Below are 22775 nucleotides of genomic sequence, written 5' to 3'. Positions count from 1 at the left end.
TGTGATCAACGTTATCGGTTGCTACGATAACGATGAATCAACTGACTTATTATCGTAGTTCGATAATTTAACGTAAGTTAACTCGATAATTTTGCGATAATGTGGTTACTAGATTACGCGAACAAAGTTGGTGTAAAATTTTGACAGAAGTCGAGAATGGAACAAATTGTTTGCAGCTGGTTAGTCAGAGCTAATTTTGATTGAAGCGGGGCAATCTAAAATTATTGCTTAATGCATGCTGCTCTACGAAACGATGAGAAATGAGGTGCTCTGTTGGTGGTTAGCGTTGGTTAGTTATATTGGGATCCAAGTACTAGAAATTTATTTGATGCAGCGATCTGTAGGCTGCATTCCATGCAGCACCAGTACCAAGTGAATATTCTCTCAACAGATTGGTGTACTAACCTCGTCACCTATGATTTGGTTAGACTAAGAAGTTTAGACTATAGTCTAAACTGTGAGTCATAAAATATTCATATAACTGGTGCTCCGGATCTTCAAAACAGAAGTTTTGTTAATAATGCTAGATTAAACATTAGTATAGGTAGACATTAAAAATGCTCTCAGATTCTCCACTATGGAGAACTGCGACTCTGTAAGATCTTTAATGATTGAACGAAATAATGTGTTGGTCAATTCGGTGACCTCCTTGAATCCCAATTTAATTCCAGGATTTAAAGGAGTTCTCGAATATTGTAAGGCGATACAATATTTTTAAAACAGATATTGCAAATCCAGCTTGTGAATATTTGCACTTCAAACTGTAGTACATGTTACACCGTTACAGTTAACTCGATAATTATCGATAAATCAACGAATACTCGATAACGATAACGTTAATTCAACGCTCATTTTATCGTCAACGAAGCATTATCGTAAAAGTGTTATCGTTATCGAAGTTGGCGTTAAATTAACGATGATAATTTATCGATTAACAACCCTGGTTGGATGCACGGCTACCTGCCGTACGCGTAACCGATGGATTATGGCTAGATGGCTTGACACCGCTAGCCTCGTTGATGTATGGTTGTTCGAGTTCAGTATTGTTCTTTTGTAGGTCTACTGCATTGTTAGGCGATTTGAATAGGCTGGAGAACGGCTGTCTCAACCTTGGAGGATTGGGATCCGGAGCTTGCAATCTCCGCTTTTGTCTGGCTTCTCGATACGTTACCTTCTCGGTCACTCTTACGCGTTGAATCTCAAATTCATCCTTGTACACTGGGCAGCTTTTGGATAGAGTGTGATGATCTCCACGGCATACGACACATCTAAGGCCTTGTTGGCACGGGTTGCTGTCATGGTAGAGGTTAGCACAGCAGGCACATACTTGATTTCCCTTACAAACTGCTTTTTTATGGCCGAACTTCAAACAGTTCATGCAACGAAGAGGATTTGGTATGTACTGCTTGACCTTACATGAATAGAATCCTACGTCAATGGAGCTCGGGATGGACGCCAAGTTGAATGTTAGGATAAACACTCCAGAATCTTCGAGTTCACCTTTCGTGTTTCGACGTTTTACTCGTCTCACTTCAGTCACATGTTCGTACTGTAGTTCTTCCAAAATCTCATCGTCGGTATGCATTTTAAGATCTGCGCAAAAAATAGTTCCTTGCGAGCTGTTTAATGTTGGGTGCTCTCTAACATTAATGTTGATTGATCCTCCGAATAGCTTTTGTTTCATCAGCTTCTCTGCTTGCGGTTTGTTGACTGTCTTCAGCAGAAGTCCGCCTTCCCTCGTCCTGCTTATGGACACGTTCGATGTGATGGTTCCCATCGCCTTTTTGATGAAAAATGGAGAAACAGTCTTCATTGTTTTGTTCTCGTCCGTGCGCTCCAGGATCAAAAAACGTGGTCCGTTGTGGTTGTCTACCTTCATCAGCTTTGTGAACTGGTTTTCAATTGGCGTTACACGTGCTGCAGTCCGTTTTTTTCCATTGTTGTCTCGATTACTTCCTCTGTTTCGTTTCGGTGTCTGTTCTAACTCATTTTGATCTAGTGCCAGGCCACAAAACCTGGACCCAAAGGCCCAGGTTGATTCTCCTCCTCCTGGATGTTCTGCCATCTCCCACTGTCCCTCGGAATGAAGGATTAGTTTTGTTTTTTTAACTACTAATTAGGTACGAATAGAGTTTTCGCGCTATGAAAAAAAAAAAAAAAAAAAAAAGGGTATTAGCTGGAAGAGCAAACTCTGAAACGATGTTACTCTTTCGAGAGCTAAAACCAAACTGCAGTTCTATTTTCTCATTGCGTCCGTCTCGTCGCAACCAACTTAGCTGCCTCGGAGAGAACAAAGCAGAGAAAGGCACTGCTGCTGTACCGTCGACCAATAACAGCTGAATTGATGGATGCCCCCACCAAGGGTAGTACACTAAATTAATGATTTCGTGTGTGTTACTTCTACGTGAAGTTAAACGATTTACTAATTCTATCATGAACATGTACGTCCAAGTTTGGAAGATGATATTAGCATTTCCATATCAATGTGCGTTCGTCAAGGTTGACAACCTGACGCTCGCACAACGAATAGTGCAAGAACATGACGAGAAGCATGAAGTGGAGCACGCGGGGAAAAATACAAGCTTCGCATCACCATGGAAGATGGATGTGTAGAGGTTGAAGTGCACGACCTGCCAGAAAACGTCCCCGAAGAAAAAATCGTAAAATTCTTGAGTGCGTTCGGTGAAGTGTTTTCGCTGCGAGAGCTAAAGGCTGCCTTACACCTCGGGAAAATTTTCCGCCGGATTTTGGTCCCCGTGCATTTTAAATGGGGCCGGGATTTTGATTTTCCGTACCCAAATCCCGAAAACATCGCATATGCAAAAATACATGGGGAAAAAATCCGCGGACCAAATTCCCGAGGTGTGAGGCTACCTTAACATGGGGAGAAGGGTACGAGTTCGGTGGGATACCGCTAGGCATTTGGTCGGCCCGAATGCTAGACCATCGAAACATCGATTCGTGGGTAACGATCGATGGACAGCAGGCCTACATTGTTTACAAGGGGCAGATCGTCTCTTGTAAATACTGCAAAGAGCAAGCGCATACTGGTATATCGTGTGTCCAGAACAACAGGCTGCTAGTCCAGCAGAGCTATGCGAACGTGGCAAAGCAAACTGGTCCACGACAACCACCGAAGAAGGCAAACGGTGCAAAACCTCCGAGCGCCAAACCGGTCGGTCAGCGTTCTGTCGCTCCACCACCAGCATCGCTGGAGGCTTTCCCCGAGCTGCCACAGCCGTCGAGTCAGACCGAACCGTCCGGCTCAATAAACCCAACTGCAAGCCAGCCGACTGCACCCATTGCACGAACGGTGTCTCCCAGCTCGTTGCAAACACAAATCGCGCGCAGCACATCGTCGTCGTTGCGCACACAACCACAGACCGCTGAAGTGGTCTTAGTTGACATATTCAAAAAGCCAAAAACGCGTTGCGATCGAAAGACCGAACCGCCGGCAACGACACGGACGATTCATCCACATCGACGAGAAGCAGCCGAAGCCGTGGACGCCCGCCCGGCAAGAAACAGCGATGCAACGACGGTGACGATGAGCAGGATGTGGACTTTCTTCCATAAATGGCGCTCACGTCATACAACCTCGCATCCATCAACATCGGCACGATCACGACCCGCACAAAACTGGACGCATTCCGAGTCTTCATGAGCAGCCAGAACCTCGATGTGTGTTTGCAGTAAGTCGAGAACGAACACCTTTCCTTGTCTGGATCTATCGTTTTCGCGAATGTGGACCACACAAGGAGAGGCACAGCGCTGTAGCGGCGAAGGAGCACATCTATGTCACTCACGTGGAGAAGTCCCTGGACAGCCGACTAACCGCGCTGCGAGTGCACGACACAACGATCTGCAACGTCTACGCTCCCTCCGGCACTGCTCAGCGCGCTGCTAGAGAGGAGTTCTTCAATGGCACGCTTGCCTGCTATCTCCGCCATCACACCGATAACGTCATCCTAGCTGGAGATTTCAATTGCGTGCTGCGTGCGTGCGATTCGTCCAGCTCGAACACCAGTCCATCTCTTAAAACCGCTGTACAGCAGCTGCAGCTATATGATGTGTGGGAGAAGCTATGTCCACGTGATGCCGGTTTTACGTATGTCTGTCGAAATGCGCGATCTCGCCTCGATCGGATATATGTGAGCCGCGGTCTTTGCGACAAATTGCAGTCCGCCTACACGCACGTTTGCTGTTTTACAGACCACAAAGCGCTAACGCTCAGACTCTGTCTCCCTCCACTGGGACATGAGCCCGGGCGCGGTTTCTGGGCTCTTCGACCGCATCTTCTAACCGAAGAAAACGTTGCCGAGTTCCGATATAAGTGGCAATATTGGACCCGGCAGCGCAGAAACTACGGGTCGTGGATGGAACCCGAGCAGCACAAGTCAGATAGAAATGGTTGCAGCAACTTGATTGTGACTAGATCTGGTCACGTAACAGTTGCAGTAATCAATGTGAAACATGTGTGCTGCTAGGGAATGGTGGCTATCGTACGCTAAGCCAAAAATCAAGTCCTTTTTCAAGTGGAAATCTTGAACCGTCTTCGAGGAATTCCACGACGCACACCAGCACCTTTATGCGCAACTACGGCTAGCGTACGACGGCTACTATCTGCAGCCACAAACCATAACCACCATCAACCGACTGAAAGGAGAAATGTTGGCACTGCAGCGTAATTTCTCCCACATGTTCATGCGCATCAACGAGACGCACGTGGCAGGGGAGCCAATGTCAATATTCCAATTGGGGGATAGAAGACGGAAGAAAAACACGATCACGCAGTTACAGACGGGAGAAGACGAAATCATCGTCGAGCCTCAAGCGATCGAGGCAAATCTGTTTGATTTTTTCTCGAGACTCTACTCAGAAGAAACAGCAGAAAATGACGGCAATGCCAACAACGGGGACGATTTCGCTTGCGAACGTGTTATCCCACGGGACGACCCACTGAACGAAGCGTGCATGGAGGAGATACAAACAGCAGAAATTCTGTCTGCTATCAGCGCGAGCGCACCCAAACGATCCCCCGGTGCCGACGGGATCCCACGAGAATTTTATCTCCGGATGTTCGATGTCATCCACCGTGAGTTGAACATGCTTATGAATGAAGCACTCAACGGAAATCTCCCCCATGCCTTCGTGGAGGGCGTCATCGTGTTGGTGAAGAAGAAGGGAGGCGACAACACAGCCCGAGCGTACCGGCCCATATCGCTGCTCAACAGCGATTATAAATTGCTTTCCCGCATCCTGAAAAACAGGATGAAATGCATTATGGATGCCCACCGCGTCCTAAGCAACGGACAGAAATGTTTAAACACAAAGCGAAATATCTTCCAGGCCACTCTCGCTGTGAAAGATAGGATCGCCAATCTCCGTCACCACCGGTCGCGTCTTGGTAAGCTCATCAGCTTCGATCTGGAGAATGCCTTCGATCGGGTGCGGCACTCGTTCCTTTTCGAAACCATGCGGTCGCTCGGGTTCAACGAGGAACTCATCTCTCTTCTCTCGAACATAGCCAGTCGGTCCACATCCCGGCTGCTTATCAATGGGCACCTCTCTCGATCGTTTGAGATCACACGGTCGGTGCGGCAAGGCGACCCGTTGTCCATGCATCTGTTCGTGCTCTATCTCCATCCACTGGTGTGTAGGCTTGAGCAAGTGTGTGGGGATGATCTGCTCGTTGCCTACGCCGACGACATCAGCGTCATCGTAACGTCACCGTGGCAGATCGAGGCGATGAGGGAAGTTTTTCGTCGTTTTGGTCTTGCCGCCGGCGCGACTACCTTATCAGGGTTGCGCTACCTGCATCGCGTTGAAGGGGCTGCCTTCTCGATGCTGACACGATGCAGCATGATACGCGAAGTACCAATGGTACGCTTTACCCAGCATTTGCCGTGCATAATATGACCCAAAGAACAGCCCATGTCATGAAGAAGGCAGAATTATGTCAAACGTACATTATGTCTAACGTAGCGGACCCGGTCCCAGGTGCAATTTGCAATGCATTTGATTCGGACGATAACACTTCTTTGGAGAGCAAAATAGACCCCAAAATGTAGTAATTGTAATTAGGGAAGTGATATTTTATTCCGGTTCTAAGTAGATGAGGAAATCGAGTTAATTTGTGATAGAATAGAACGCCATTTTATTCGTCGTCATTTACTGGTGGAAGACTTATTATAAGCTTTACATTGTGTCAAAAATGATGAAGGTTTTATCACGACCATTGCTATACGGGTCGCATTGAGTATAATATTACAAAAGTATGGAATTTACAACTTAATACATACGCATAGGTACTAACACCTAATTAATAGAGTGGTTAGACAAATATACAAAAGTGACTAAAACGCATCTAATCGATGCTAACATACAAGGGTTGCAAACATAAATAGCGCAACGTTTGCCCAAGCACAAAAAGAATAAATGCATCAGACTGGGGGAAAGGTAGCGTGTTCTTATGAACGAAAAGAGAGAGCTTTCTGGAAGTGGCTGCATTTTCTACAGATCATCGTCTCCAATCCACTCGAACGCTTCGTTGTGGACGGAATCTTTCCCGCTCTTGAAGCGAACTGTCGTGTTGAACTCTTTGAGCTTGCGTCGGATGAAGGAGGACGACGATGACGACGACGAGGAAGTGGTGCCATTGGATGGCGGTGGCTGCTTACCGCTTCCGTTCGATTGATGATTCGATGTACTGTTGCTGTCACTCTGGAATTTAGAAAGTGGCAAGTTTGTGTTTAGAAGGGATTTGAAAACCTGTGTCCGGTACTCACTATACTACTGAGGGTGTCGGTTGAGCTGGAATCCGTGATGTAGTAGTTGGAACCATCCCGTCTTATGTATGAAAGAGGGGCAAATTCAGCTTGATGAGTCTAGGCGTAGTAGAAAAAGATCATTGATTAATCATTTGGTCCAAGGAGTTTCAAAATTGTTAAACCTACCTGCACATTATTGATGTCGGATCCGTTCTTCTGATTCAGCAGTTCGTCCACGATCGACTGAAGGCACACGGACATGAGCATCGACTGTTCGCTGTAGATTGTGATCCATTTGAGCTGATTTTTTGCCATCAGATACTCGAACGATAGCTCCAGATTGCCACCCGGCTCTCGGCTTTCCGACGACGAATTGGAAGAAAGTTCCTCGTTCTATAATATGACGAATAGTTATTGATTCTCCAATTGTTATAAAACAAAATCTCAAATTTAATTAACATTACATACTTTGAAAATGTTTTATAACAATACACAATAAACAATACTCTGATGTTTTTTCTTCAAAAATTTCTCCATGAACCTTTTCTAGGTACTAAGTAGTGGAGAACTGAATTTATTTCAATTAGACTAGGAATGTGCGGAGGAACTTCTTGAGGTGTTCATAAAAGACTTTTAGGAAGAATTCCGGGAGAAAACGTCAAGAGGTTTTGCCAGAGAAAGTTCCTGGAGGAATCTCAGCAGAATTTCTGGGTTTCTGTAGTTATTATTAGGCATGCGACTTTTGGTTTACTCAAATCTGAGGTGCAAATATTTATACAATGAAAAGTTAACATAATATATATTGCAACTCACGTTATGAATCGTTGTCACCCGCCAGCAGCGTATCCTCGTCACTTTGAATTTGGTTTCCTGTATATTCTTGCCGTAGTGGGTCAGCAGGTTTAGCTCCCGGTTGCCGATGATCACCGTGGCCATTGTGTTCGCTTGGGGATAGTCGACGCACACCCGCGGGAACTGCAGGCAACCGTACAGCGGCAACTTGCGGACAATCTCCAGATATTCCCGTTTGTTTCCGCGGGCCTGCAGATCGGTGAGCTGCTCGCTCAGGTCCCGGCTGGTCAGGATCCAGCCGCGCTCGACATCGCTCAGCGCTTGGATGTAGAGGAGATTCAGCGCGATCCGATCCCGCATCAGTTCCAGATCGTAGTTCGCGTCCCAGTAGCTGGTCCGTATCACAATCTTGCAGTCGTCCCACTGTTTCTGGGAAATTTGCGGGGCTTCAAAGTCCATCAACTTCTTGGCAATGGCCACCTCACCGTTTGGTTCGTTTCTCACCAGGTAGAGCGAGAAGTAGTACGTGTATTCTTTGGGCAGGTCGATCAGGGAGCAGGCCTTTTCCAGCACTTTGCTGGAGCAGTCTGTCGTGAAGGCTTTCGTCATTATCCGATAGCCGTTCATGAGGAATACGTCCAAGCTGGCCTCGCGACATTCGGTGAACGATGATTCTTGCTGAGCGTTCAGCAAGAACGCTCGCAGTAGCTCTGATCGACATAGGACCGGATCTTGACCGACTTAGGGTGCAGAAAAAAAAATCGTTAGAGCGAAAACTAATCATGTGGAAGGAGGACACTTACCGAGTTGAATGTATCGCTCGAGGCTTATTCGTCGCTGTTCGATCTGGCTCGGTGTCAGTGGGAGTAGCTTCTTTGGTGGAAAGCTCGGCAGCGCCAATGTGGGCAGTGACCGTTTGAGCTGCTCGTGTAAGCTGTGCAGTTGTTTGTACCGAAGACAACAGTGGAAGCTACCGTTGATGTGAATGTTGAAGCCCTGCAAGCGAATCAGAGAGCCAAAACAATGGCTAATTAGCGTTTTGTTTTCTTTTCCCATGTGGGTGGTGGCAGGCGGCGTAGGCCGGTATCATTAATCGGTAGTAGTTTTGCGTAATTAATTATGTAAAGGTACAAAGCGGTTAGGGTCTGTTCAAATATTACGTAACGCGAAAAACGTTGTTTTTAAGAACCCCCCACCCCCTCATAACAATCTGTAACAAAATTTAGAACTACCCTAACACCTATGCGTAACGCGTAACAAATAAATTTTTTTTTTTAATATTGTTTTGGTAGAATGTGAACCACGATACAATATATTATTATTCTTTGTGTTTTTTATGCTATTTTGAAGACAGTAACTATTTTTTGAAAAATTTAAATATTTTTTCTCAATTGTTACGCGTAACAATTTCTCGAAGGACCCCCACCCCCTATATTTTGCGTAACAAATCGTAACAAAAATAAAACAACCCCCCACCCCCTATTGCGTTACGTAATATTTGAACAGACCCTTAACAAAATGCACTTTCTCATTGCATCTGTATGGAAAAGCTGTTGTGTGTTCAAGGGTAATATCAATTATGCATTTTTGTTAAAATGATGTGATAACTTTTGTTGTAGGTCGGTGGCCATAAGTTATTGGGGCACCATTCGATCAATAGTCGAGTGGAGTAGAGACACTAAAAATGGGCTTACAACACGCATGTAACACATTTTATTGTTCGCAATTAACTCGTAAATTCCCAGGTCAAACTTTTAATTTTGAAAACCATGTGTCTCAGAGGATTGTAGAGGTTTTTGCTTGGAATTTCCACTATAATCAAGAGGAATAGTTAGACTTTTATGTACATGCAGCAAACCCTCCCCCTTTTTATGTTTGTGAAAACTAGGTGGCCCAAAAGTGTAATTTTAGGCTATGATATATAAAACTCAGATTTGTGCAAATAATGTAACAAGAACTATCGTAAGGCTTCCAATACATCTGGAAAATTATGGGGATGTGAATAAATGAAAATTTTATATAATTTTTTTTATATATTTTTATTTTTAATATAGTAATTCAATACGTCCATATAAGTCCCAAAAGCCCTTGCGAATGCTTTACCATTCAAATAAGTCCAACGCAGATGGTCTACACTCTGAAAAATCTTCACGTCATATTTTTTTTCATGGAAAAAAAGTTCGATGCAAAAAAGTCCATATAATCGAATTTTCCATATAATCGAAGCAGAAAAAAATTCTCAAAATGTTTTTTAAACTATGAAAATATTTTTCATACAATAAAAGAAAATATCTATTTATTGCCTTACAGTCTAATCCGCATGTTTGGGCCCATTTTATGATGATTCAGAAAATTTTATTTTTTTATAAGATCGTAACCGTTTTTCAGTCGCTAGTTTGCACACCGTTCTAGGATTACGTTAGTAATGAAGACTTTTTTTTATCCAGATCATTGATTTGGTAGGCTCAGTCGTGTGTGACACTTTGCGGAGCCACAATTCTCAAGTATGCTCATCCGGGCGTTAGACGTTGAACACGGTTTTGGGTGGTGTCACGCTCGATTTTGGTTTGTCGGAGCACTGTACAGAGAAACAGAAGTAACGAAGACTTCATCAAGCTTAATGTGGACACAAAATTACACTTGTTCAAAAATTCTAAATACAGTGCCTACCTGTTTTAGCAAACGAAGTAAACACTAAATGTACGGAAAGCTATACTGCCGTCATACGTATATTTGTCCCATGTTTGCTGGGATTCCCTATATACATGGGACAGATATGCGTATAACGGCAGTATATGTTCGCTTCAAAAACAAACTTTATATGGAAGCACTGGCACTTACCCATAATCGTTTTGATCACAGCAAATTGAATTCGACGGAGATTTTTTCCCATTGTCTCCTATTGGAAATTGGCCGGATCGGACTATGGGCTCTGATGTTATGGCCTAAATACTTTATACTTACTATTGTATGCAAAAAACGCCTATAAGCAATAACTCTTATCTGACACTTTTAAACCGATCCGCTGGCAACAAGTTGCGGTTGATGGGGATTCTTACAATTAATTTAAATGGATGTAAATAAAGATTATCATTCGCCTATCAGTGACATTTTTTAACAGTGTCAATTGCATCCACAGCTTCAAAGTGGATATCGAGGTTTATATTTTGGACTATGTACCTGGTTGCTTTTATTATTGGCAGTCAATTTCTAACTGAACAACGGAATGCTCTCCGGTTGAGGTGACAATGTAGGGATGGTGCCGAATGATTTCGACCTTGTTGCCGGTGTAGGTATAGCTGGCTTATTCGGTTCCTGTAAGTCCCACGACGATAGAAGTACATCTAAAGGTAGCGTTGTGTTTCTTGACTTGCTTGTCTCCGGGATACTATCGGCATTCGATGAAGAACGGCTTCTAAGCTGGTTGACGTGTGAGCGTACTAGACGACGATTATCTGCCCACACATTATACATAACTTTCCCTAGCTTATCCAATATTGTTCCATGTACCCAGGTCCAAGTGTTACCGCTGTAAAGTTTCACATACACAAGATCGTTTCTTTGGAATTCACGATGGTTTACCGGAGGCACTATTTCTACAGCTTGCTGACGTTTGGACGGTGGTCGTAATAGTTCAAGATGGGTACGGAGCTGCCTACCGAACATGATTTCTGCTGGCGAAGCACCATTCGGTGTAGAACGGTGAGGTGTACTTCTGTAGGTCAGCAAAAATTGATCCAATGCTGCTTGCATTGTACCTTTCCCTTCGCGAATTTTTGTCGTTGCCCGTTTGAATGTGTCGACAAACCGCTCAACTTGCCCATTGGATTGGGGGTGGAACGGTGCAGTTGTAATGTGTTGGATGCCATTCGAACTGCAAAACTCGGCAAACTCAGCACTCGTGAATTGGGTACCATTATCAGATACGAGTGTCTCTGGCATCCCTAGTCTAGCGAAGAGGTTACGAAGAATTCTTATCGTTGCTGTGGTAGTAATTCGATTGGTTTGGACTACTTCTGGCCACTTAGATTACGAGTCCACTACCAAAAGGAAATATTCACCGTCGAGTTACTTACTTATGGATCCTGTACACCTCCGGTTGTGCAAAGGGCCGACTTGAAAGATCTCCATCCTGAGCGATGCCCGGCTATCGCTTTAACCTGTTGCCAGGTTAGATTTCGGTCGACTTCTTTTATTTCTTTATTGAGGCTTCGCCGCCATGAGCCTCTGGGTCTGCCTCTGCTGCGATGTCCCGCTGGGTTCCAGTCTAATGCTTGCTTACAGATTTCGTTTCCGCCCCTACGTAGAGTGTGGCCGACCCAGCCCCACTTCCGATCCCGAATTTCTGTTGTTATCGGCCTCTGGTGACAACGACGATGGAGCTCGTTGTTTGAGATCCAGTTGTGAGGCCACCAGGCCCGAATTATATACCGCAGGCATCTGTTAATGAACACCTGCAGCCGTTGAGTGTTCTCCACTGATACACACCATGTTTCGCTAGCGTATAACAGCACAGATTTCACGTTAGAGTTGAAAATTCGTATTTTGGTGCGTTCACTTATCTGCCTGTTTTTCCAGATATTTCTTAAACTCGCAAAGGCAGCCCTTGCTTTCTTGATCCGTGCGCCTATGTCGATCTTGGTACCGCCGTCTGACGCCATTTGGCTACCAAGATATTGGAAGCTTTCAACATTCTCCACTGGTTGCCCGGCTACTGTGAAACTGGAAGGAGTCACCGTGTTTACATCCAACGATTTGGTTTTGTTGACGTTGATGACTAAACCTGCCGAGGAGGAGCGATCGGCAAGGTCGTTGAGCTTACTCTGCATATCAGAGCGCCGTTGCGCGAGGAGTGCAACGTCATCCGCCAATTCGAAGTCGTTTAGGTGCTCCATGGTTATAGGCTGCCATAACAGCCCGCGGTTTGGTTCACGGTCAATCGCATCTACCAGAATCTCATCGATTACGATGAGGAACAGTAACGGTGATAGAATACATCCTTGCCTCACACCAGCTACGACCCGGATAGGGTCGGACAGGACCCCATTGTGCAGCACTCTACACGAAAAGGCCTCGTACTGTGCTTCGATGAGGCCGATGATTTTCTCAGGAACCCCTTGCGTCTCAGGGCGCCCCACATATTCTCGTGATTGAGACGGTCGAAAGCTTTTTCGTAGTCAATGAATACCAAGTAAAGGGACTCTTGGAATTCGTTAACCTGCTCCAAAATGATGCGGAGCGTGACAATATGGTCCACACAGGATCTTCCGGCACGGAATCCGGCTTGCTGCCGCCGGAGAGTCGCATCGATCTTCTCCTGAATCCGGGCTAGGATAATTTTGCACAGAACTTTGAGAACGGTACACAGCAACATAATGCCTCGCCAGTTATCGCATACAGTCAGGTCACCCTTTTGGGCACCTTCACTAAGATACCTTGCATCCAGTCGACCGGGAAAGTTGCGGTGTCCCAGATATTACGAAATAAACGATGCAGTAGTTGAGCGGATGTCATGGGGTCAGCTTTGAGCATCTCGGCTGATATGCGGTCGACCCTGGGGCTTTATTCGATTTCATGCTTTGGATGGCTGTTTGAATCTCTAGCAGTGATGGAGCTTCGGTATTGACACGTGTTATACGTCGGATCCTAGGCAGATCATGCCGAGGTGGTGATGGCCTGGTTGGCACTTGAAAAAGTTGTTCGAAGTGCTCGAACCAGCGTTTCAGCTGGTCAGTTGGGTCGGTCAATAACTGATCATTCGCGTCTTTCACAGGCATCGTTGCATTCATCTTCGCCCCGCTTAAGCGTCGTGAGATATCGTAGAGGAGGCGAATGTCCCCGGTTGCGGCGGCTCTCTCTCCTTCGTCGGCCAGAGAGTCTGCCCACGCTCGCTTGTCCCGTCGACATGAGCGTTTTACTTCCTTCTCAAGAGCCGTGTATCGTTGACGGGCTAAGACTTTGGCTCCTCTGGTTTTCGATCGCTCTATCGCGGCTTTGGCTTCTCTTCGCTCCTCTATCTTCCTCCAGGTCTCATCGGTGATCCATTGTTTTCTCTGGGTGCGTAGTTCGCCCAGATTGTTCTCGCTGGTGGCGATGAAGGCATTCTTGATGGCGGTCCATTGGTCTTCCACGCTGCCACCTTCCGGAATATCTGCAGCACGCGTCTCCAGTTCTTCAACGAAGGACCGTTTCACCGTGGCATCTTCCAGTCGGCGTGTGTTGAATCGTCGTCCAACTCTTTCCTCCTGCCGACGAATCCACGCAATGCGCAGGCGTATTTCGCCGATGAGGAGGTGATGATCAGACGCGATATCGGCACTACGTTTATTCCGTACATCAAGAAGGCTCCGTTTCCATTTTCGGCTGATGCAGATGTGGTCGATTTGATTTTCTGTAAAGCCGTCACGGGAAACCCACGTGACCTTGTGAACCAATCGATGAACCATGTCGTTATTACCACAAAATTCTGCGAACAGCTCTCCGTTTTCGCTCATTTCTCCGAGACCATGGCGTCCCATAATGCGCTCATGGTTCGAGTTGTCGGATCCGATCTTCGCATTGAAGTCGCCCAAACAGATCTTGATATCACCCTTCGGAATTCTATCTACGACGGCATTGAGTTGACTGTAGAAGTTCTCTTTGTCTTGCAGATCGGCAGCATCGGTTGGCGCATAACATTGGATTATAGTAAGGTTTCGGACCCGTGTTCTAAATCTGGCAACGATTATCCTTTCACTTATAGGTTCCCACTTCATAAGCGCAGAGTGTGCCTGAGCGCTTAGTAGGAAGCCAACTCCGCGATGCCGGGGAGCGTGTTCACCTCGTAAACCAGAGTATAGCAGAACTTGTCCCGACGGCGTTCTGTGTTCTCCAAAGTTTGGCCAACGGACTTCACTCAGTCCCAGGATCTCAAGCTTCATGCGGCGTGCCTCATTGGCAAGTTGTGCCAATTTACCCTGCTGGGCTAGGGTTAAAACGTTCCATGTTCCTATTCGTGTCCGTTGTTTCGCGCTAAGAGTCGTCGCCGTAAAATCAGTCCGTATTCTTTCATTATCGGATTCTCGAACAAATTGATGTTTCGGGAACAGTAGGTTGTTGGCCCAAGGTTCCCTATCCACCGGGATGGGGCTGCCATCTTAGGTATAGCTTCCGGGGAATAGCATTTCATACTCAGCCGCTGGAGTGGTCCAGCATAATCCACGTGCACACGCTGCCATGGCCGTTGTGACTTTGGCCAAGGGACAGGCGATGCATGCACTGGTGACTTGGCAGCTCGTGCACAGTGGGGGCACGCTTTCACATACTCTGCAATTTCACTGTCAAGTGAGGGCCAATATACATACGATCGAGCTATGGCCTTCATCCGTTGCGTTCCTGGGTGTCCTCGATGCAGTTGCTTTAAGCACCTTTTGCGTAGGTGCTTTGGAATGACGAGCCTTTCTCCGAAAAGGATGCATCCCTGAATGCTCGTTAGGGAATCGCGACGGTTATACAACTGCTTCAACTCATGCTCCACTGTGATCACTGGTGGTTTTGACCAACCTTGCTGAACAAAATTTAGCACCTTGCTAAGCACAGGATCCGTTACGGTACCTTGCTGAACGTCGTTGAAATTTAGCGGAAGAATGTTGAACGGTTCAAAAGCAACAGACTCTACATCATCTTCGAGCGAAACGGCTGCTATGACATAATCTTCGTCTGGCTTGACATGTTGATTTATGAGACGAGGCAATATATCCACTTGACCAAACTTTTCCGTGGCCACATATTGAATTTTGAAATCGTACATGAGCAGCATAAGCGCCCATCGCTGCAACCGATTAGCTGTATATATAGGGATCCCCTTTTTGGATCCGAAAATTCTGAGCAGCGGTGCATGATCGGTTTGAAGTTGGAATTTCCGACCGAAAACCATGCGATGGAACTTCGTCACTGCAAATATTATGGCCAAACCTTCTCTGTCTATCTGACTATAATTCCGCTCAGCAGGTGTAAGCGCCCTAGATGCATGCTGTATTACCTTTATTAAACCATCCGGGAAACGGTGACTTATTGTGGCGCCTAACCCAATTGACGACGCATCAGCTGCGACGATAATCTCCAAATCTGGGTTGTAATGCGTCAATAGCAGGTCGGATGTGAGGATTTCTTTGAACTTATCAAATGCAGCTTGACACTCAGAGGTCCACTCGAACTTTGCTCCCACCTTCAACAATTGATCCAAGGGATAACGGATTGCACGCATATTTGGAACAAATTTTCCATAAAAGTTTATCGCTCCTAAGAATGCTCTTACCCCTGACACATCCACAGGTGCAGGCATCTGTCTAATTGCTTCGACCTTCGCCGGATCTGGCCGAACACCATGCTGATCCGTCAAATGTCCCAGGTACTTTATTTGAGCTTGGCCGAATGAACATTTTTCTCGACGTACTCTGCCCATGATCGCATATTTGTAACATTTGCATTTTGGTTGATTTCGTAAATCGTTTGCCCATCATCCCCACAAACTCAATCATTTCCAAATTACCACAGATAATCAAGATAGTAAAGCCTATTTTAATGTTATGGGATTAGATGCAGTAAATTGAACTTTCTGAACGCTGGAGAGGCTTTTTACCAAATGAATAAAAATGCGAGTGTTACAAATATGCGATCATGGGCAGTACTGTAAACCCAAACTCCTGAAGTCTCCGGAACAGAGCCGTTAAATTCTTCCAGTGATCTTCTTCATCTTTACCGCCCACAATTACGTCGTCTATGTAGCCGCAGGTGTGCTCTAAACCTGCTAACATTGCGTCGACTACCTGCTGGAACGCACCTGGTGCTGCTTTGACTCCGGGCGCAAGACGGTTCACACGATAGATGCCCCGGTGAGTATTTATGCATAGCAGCTTGCTAGTAGGTTCATCGACTTCCAACTGAAGATAGGATTCGGACATGTCAATGATGCTAAATACTTTGCAATTGCCCAGCTTCACGAAGATGTCCTGCGGTAGTGGAAGGGGATATTGGTTTGGCTGCAGTGCGTCATTTAACCCAGTAGAATAATCTCCACAAATCCGGATGGATCCGTTGGCCTTCCGGACGACTACTATCGGAGCGGCCCACTCCGAATAATCTACTGGCGTTATAATTTTCATCCTCTCGAGTCGATGTATTCTATCACCGTTACTGTTCCTCATCGTAATCGACGAGATTCTGGTAGATGCGATTGACCGTGAACCAAACCGCGGGCTGTTATGGCAGCCTATAACCATGGAGCACCTAAACGACTTCGAATTGGCGGATGACGTTGCACTACTCGCGCAACGGCGCTCTGATATGCAGAGTAAGCTCAACGACCTTGCCGATCGCTCCTCCTCGGCAGGTTTAGTCATCAACGTCAACAAAACCAAATCGTTGGATGTAAACACGGTGACTCCTTCCAGTTTCACAGTAGCCGGGCAACCAGTGGAGAATGTTGAAAGCTTCCAATATCTTGGTAGCCAAATGGCGTCAGACGGCGGTACCAAGATCGACATAGGCGCACGGATCAAGAAAGCAAGGGCTGCCTTTGCGAGTTTAAGAAATATCTGGAAAAACAGGCAGATAAGTGAACGCACCAAAATACGAATTTTCAACTCTAACGTGAAATCTGTGCTGTTATACGCTAGCGAAACATGGTGTGTATCAGTGGAGAACACTCAACGGCTGCAGGTGTTCATTAACAGATGCCTGCGGTATATAATTCGGGCCTGGTGGCCTCACAACTGGATCTCAAACAACGAGCTCCATCGTCGTTGTCACCAGAGGCCGATAACAACAGAAATTCGGGATCGGAAGTGGGGCTGGGTCGGCCACACTCTACGTAGGGGCGGAAACGAAATCTGTAAGCAAGCATTAGACTGGAACCCAGCGGGACATCGCAGCAGAGGCAGACCCAGAGGCTCATGGCGGCGAAGCCTCAATAAAGAAATAAAAGAAGTCGACCGAAATCTAACCTGGCAACAGGTTAAAGCGATAGCCGGGAATCGCTCAGGATGGAGATCTTTCAAGTCGGCCCTTTGCACCACCGGAGGTGTACAGGATCCATAAGTAAAAGTAAGTAAGCTCGAGTCGATCCAATTCATCATCTACTAACTGATACACTGAATAAGCCACTGGGCGCTTCGGACGGAACACTGGTCGTTGATTTGGTTTCAACTCCAACTTCACAATCACTTTCGTACATCTACCAAGCGACACGCTGAATACTTCCGGAAACTTAGTCTCCAATCGTTCTTCTATGGAGGGTGAACTCGTAACTTGTGCTACATAAAGCACTTATCGGCACGGTGTCTAACTGGAAAGCGTCTATTAGATCCAACCCCAAAATATGCAGGTAAATCGTACCGGTTTGACTTACACCGTTTATAGTAACCGAACCATCAAACTCCGACACCAGCTTTAGGCGATTGCCGGAGGCGGCTTTCGCTTTAACGGACGGATTACGCGCCGGAGGTTTACCCAACTTCTTCCAAGTATCCACGGAGATCACGCTAATGTCCGATGCTGTGTCTAACTGTAATTTGACATATACACCATTTAACACTACGGAAACAAATCTGCTATCTGCTCGATGCGGCTTGGAGGAACTTTCCTGTTTCGGATTGAATCGCTTTTGGAATCGCTGATACCGCCTGATCTGGTGCACTGAACTTGCACTCCCTTCAATCATTGCAGTATCATGCCGAAGATTCATTAATCTCTGGCATTCGGTCGACAGTTGCTCCAACGTAACCTCTCTACGTTCCTCGATCCGGGAAAGAAGCCGTGTTCTCACTTCCGAATCTGCTTCGGATTTTAATCCGCACACAAACACCAAACTTTTTAATTCTTCTTCTGAGAATCTTCCTAACTCAAACTCTACACAGCACTTATTCACTCGACAGGCATAAGAAATATAGTCCTCTGTCGGCCCCTTGGATATCTGCAAACAGCGATAGCGCTTACTCAACACTGACTCCGCGGCACCGAATAGTGTCTTTAATTTGATTACCGCTTCATCGAACGTATAATCCTTGGGGGCTTTGGGCAGAATAAAACTGACGAAACGTTCATGCTCACTGGTTCCCAATTTGCGCATCAGTAGCCTAACCTTTGCAGCGTCGTCCAATCTAGCAGCATCACGAGCAAAAAGATCTTTGTATCGAGCGAACCATGCCGCAAATATGCAGGCCTGGTAGCGGGTCACTTTTTAGTGACTTGGTCACTTTTTTCGGGCAAGTCACTAAAAAGTCCCTTTTTTCGACCTCAAGTCACTAAAGTCACTTTTTCTCGCAAAAAGTCACTATTTTCAACTATTTTGAAACTATTGACTAAGATTTTTTTTAAATAAAACCTTATGCACCCATCGGATGATGCTTTGATCATGGCGGAAATAAAATTACGGATCTTAAAAAATGATTGCGCTGAAACTTCGTCAACCGTTTAACTCGCTGCTTTTACTGGCATTTCACCAGTAGCTAATTGAAGGTGTTTCACGTCACAATTTATAAATCGGTATACAGTCATGCAAGCAGGAGACCTGCCAATTCCGATTTTGTTTTAAAGCTCAAACTTTATACAGTAGGAGAAGGTGGGAAGATTTGATTCCTTGGGAGACTTAATTCTCCGCTGTTTTACCGGGACTATACTGCCGTTCTACGCATAATTGTCCCATGTTACCTTTGATGAAAAATCTCAAACACGAGTCAATTTGTCTCACTGAAAAAATGAAGTTGTTTTTTATGAAAATCGAGTCTGAAAACCATTTAAATAAGTAGTGATTCGTTTTATGTTCTGGAAACGTGTTGCCTACGCTCATTAACATCCAAAAAATATTTGGTAAATCTCAAGATCCAATCGATTCTAATTTTAGTGGGACAAATTGACTGGGTTTTTTCATCAAAGATAACATGGGACAATTATGCGTAGAACGGCAGTATAGCAGTATTGTTAGAGTGTACTTTTATTATAGATCCTCTAGACAACTGATCGTTCTTCTTCTTCTTCTTCTTCTTATTGGCATTACATCCCCACACTGGGACAGAGCCGCCTCGCAGCTTAGTGTTCATTATAAGCACTTCCACAGTTATTAACTGCGAGGTTTCTAAGCCAGGTTACCATTTTTGCATTCGTATATCATGAGGCTAACACGATGATACTTTTATGCCCAGGGAAGTCGAGACAATTTCCAATCCGAAAATTTCCTAGACCGACACCGGGAATCGAACCCAGCCACCCTCAGCATGGTCTTGCTTTGTAGCCGCGCGTCTTACCGCACGGCTAAGAAGGGCTGATCGTTATGTGGCGAATTATTTTTTGATTGACAGCCTTATAGTAATAGAGTAATATTTACTGTGTTTGTCCCTCCTAAAGATGTTTTTTAAGCAAAATTTGAACAACTTCCCCTAATATTGACAAAATGCTATCATTTTTTCACAGCACAAGCCGTCAATATGCTAAATGATCTTCACTGATAAAAATGCCAACATTCCACCACAATTTCAGGCTAATTGGATTTTGAGTTGTTGTCACAATATGAGGAGACTTGATTCTGAGACTTGAGAAGTTTGGCAAACAAATTGAAGAAAATATAAATTTGTTCTCAAGCGGCTATTTTTTGTAGATTTGACAGATGTGATGAAGGGTTTGCTCTAAAAAAATATTTATTTAATAGATGTTATAGAGAGAAAATCAAGTCTCCCCAATTTTGAATATTGCATGCGCTTTCGAATTCCATAGCAAAAATCGTTCATGAATACGTACAGCAAGTAAAGAAATCTGCGTATTTTGGAAAAAAAATATTCAAATAGTTCAGAGAGCATAGTCCTGCAGTATAAGCAGAAGGTTGAGCGTTCAATCCCAGGCTCGTTGTACTGGATCTTCATAATTTTTGTTCCGTTTTCTACCCAAACGATCCGTACTGTTGTTTTTTTTGCACTGAAAATTCCAATAACTTCCGTGGCACCTATGATAAATCGTGCATCTTTCTTAAATAGGTATTCAGCTAATCCAGTGAACTTAATTTTCACTGATTCTCACGTGAAGGGAATGCTCCTTCACGCAGTTTTTTGCCTAGAAATCATTTTTCAGAAAAGAACACAGGTCTTATGAGTGATAACCATGTTTCGCGAACTTCCAGGGGCGTAAAAAATTGATTTTCTCGGAGGACTACTCATAGTTTTGAGTACTGTTTTTGACTGATATTTAATAAAATTTCCGTGGGATAAAAAGGAAGGCCAATACAATTTTTCTGAGTAGATAAAAGTTAGCGTGTACGATTTTCATTTCTCTTCTGAGTTCGTTCTAAGGCAAAAGAATGGTGAGTGAAAGATGATTCTCATTCGACCCAAAAACGCTTAATTTCGTCTCATCGAACTTGCAATTGAAACTGAAAGTCACTATTTGGTCACTTTTTCTGCAACTGAAAGTCACTATTTGGTCCCTTTTTTCGTCAGTTTTGGTCACTGAAGTCACTTTTTTGACCTACATCGGTCGCTACCAGCCCTGCAAATATGCCACCGCCTTCGACATCATACCGGAATTCTTTTATATTACCGGCAAGCGAATCTAAAATCGCTTCTGGTCCTGTCGGCACTTGGACTTGAAGGTTCCGAAGAGCATCACCCTGCTGCTGTATGAATAGCTTTTGCTGCTCCTGCGACTCACGATGGTTGTTCAGTAGCTGGTTTGTGACGAGCTGCTGCTGTTGTAACTGTTGGAGGACCTGCCGTATCAATGCGTCCGTGGGAATCTGCTGTGGCTGATGCATCTGCTGTTGTTGTTCTCGACTCATGATCACTGGGGAATGAGATCTTTCAGGACTCTCTTCCAATTTTAACCTTCGTCTTTTCCGCGTGGGCGACACGATTTTTCCGTTCACTTTCTAACCGCGCGAATGTAAACAAAACCGCGAGTAACTCGTCGCCACTGTTGGATATCGTGTTGGACGTCGCCGTGATAACTATCACCCGAAATATATAAACGCAACTCAATTAATTATAAAACGATTAACAACTTTACTACAGACTAAAACAGTATTATATCGTGAGTGGGCGAGTCGGAAGTTAAACTGACAAGTTGTGTGCTGACATTTGGCATCGATCGTGTGACAGTCCGGCTGTCAGGGATGAGCCCAGCGGTGAAGCCCAGAAGCTCGGTTGAGACCGTGTTCCCAGCTATGCTCCATTTGCCCCAACACTGATGGTAATGCGTTATCCGTTTTTCTACACTCAACTCCACGTACCAAAACAGAAAAAGGTTGGAAGTAAAGGCCTAACAGCTTAATACGATAATCTCATCTCATCACTTACTTCCCATACTGTCAGACTGGCAAGCCGGTTCACGTTTTCTTATATCAGGGATCACCTAGAATACGTGTTATCTTTCTCCACAGATTTGTAAGGACGTGGCCGTGGCTTTTGTTGATGAATTAAATATACAATTACAATGAAAGTTGCAATGTAAAAATGGTGAATCAATCTAAGCAGCGGATACTTGCCCTAATTTCCCTTAAGGTGCCCTTGCACCTTAATAAATAAAGAATCAATGTAAAATATGACGTGGAATATTCAACAGCTTTTCAAACTCCCAAAACACAAAAAAAAATGAGCTGAAAAAAAAAATGTCCATATAATCGAGGTAAAAAGTCCATATAATCGAAGTCCATATAATCGAGCGAGGGTCCATATAATCTAGGTATACCTGTATTATCTGCATCACTTCACTATTATCTTGATTATATCAGTACAATTATGTATAACTAGCAGACCCGACGAACTTTGTTTCGCCTAAAATTGATTAAAATTCTCCGCTTAGTTTCCGAGTTATGCAGAAATTTCTGTTTCATTTGTATGGGACCCCCCTTCCCAAAGAAGGGAGGGGTCTCGAACCATCTTAAGAACCTTCCCGGCCCCAAAAAACCTCTGCATACAAATTTTCGCGCCGATCAGTTCAGTAGTTTCGGAGTCTATAAGGTTCAGACAGACAGAAATTCATTTTTATGTATATAGAAGAAGAAGATTAAAGATTATTATTGCTCTTTTCACAATTGTTTAGATTTCTGTGATAATCCTACTCATCCCGTTTTCGAACTTCGCACTGTCAAACGCTTTGGGGTGATGATGAACACAAACTATTTTTGTTGTTGACTCTCGAACTTGATCACTGCCAGATGCAAGGCTAATCCAAATTAGGTATTTCAAAAAC

At 44.9% G+C, this 22775-nt stretch overlaps 4 protein-coding genes across 5 annotated transcripts in view; 1 reads left to right on the top strand and 3 right to left on the bottom strand.

Annotated features, from left to right (window-relative positions):
• Positions 1-931: 931 nt before the first annotated feature.
• Positions 932-2065, bottom strand: LOC134222894 (uncharacterized). The gene has a single exon (XM_062702038.1). The coding sequence runs from the start codon at positions 2063-2065 to the stop codon at positions 932-934; it is 1134 nt and encodes a 377-aa protein (XP_062558022.1).
• An 870-nt stretch (positions 2066-2935) lies between these two features.
• Positions 2936-6315, top strand: LOC134222893 (uncharacterized). Its single transcript, XM_062702037.1, has 4 exons — positions 2936-3541; positions 3759-4151; positions 4582-5804; positions 6309-6315. The coding sequence occupies exons 1-4, from the start codon at positions 2936-2938 to the stop codon at positions 6313-6315; spliced, it is 2229 nt and encodes a 742-aa protein (XP_062558021.1).
• LOC134226524 (sorting nexin-17-like) overlaps positions 6134-22775 on the bottom strand; it is a 35918-nt gene continuing 19276 nt past the window's right edge. For both annotated transcript variants that reach the window (XM_062707355.1, XM_062707356.1), the window contains exons 3-7: positions 8366-8558; positions 7584-8302; positions 6957-7163; positions 6789-6887; positions 6134-6723 (exon numbers count right to left, since the gene is read on the bottom strand). In XM_062707355.1, the coding sequence (XP_062563339.1) occupies positions 6514-6723; positions 6789-6887; positions 6957-7163; positions 7584-8302; positions 8366-8558 (1428 nt within the window). In that variant the 3' untranslated portion in view covers positions 6134-6513. The remainder of the gene's footprint in view (positions 6724-6788; positions 6888-6956; positions 7164-7583; positions 8303-8365; positions 8559-22775) is intronic.
• Positions 9729-17300, bottom strand: LOC134223662 (uncharacterized protein K02A2.6-like). The gene is given in 5 exon segments (XM_062702850.1): positions 9729-11637; positions 14741-15717; positions 15859-15995; position 16165; positions 16232-17300. Coding segments are annotated over 5 exon segments (2835 nt in total). The 5' UTR covers positions 17087-17300; the 3' UTR covers positions 9729-10772.

Source organism: Armigeres subalbatus, chromosome 3, assembly GCF_024139115.2.
Source record: "Armigeres subalbatus isolate Guangzhou_Male chromosome 3, GZ_Asu_2, whole genome shotgun sequence".
Lineage (NCBI taxonomy): Eukaryota > Metazoa > Arthropoda > Insecta > Diptera > Culicidae > Armigeres > Armigeres subalbatus.
Note: the sequence above shows the minus strand (reverse complement) of the source record. Positions and strands in the feature narration are given on the sequence as shown.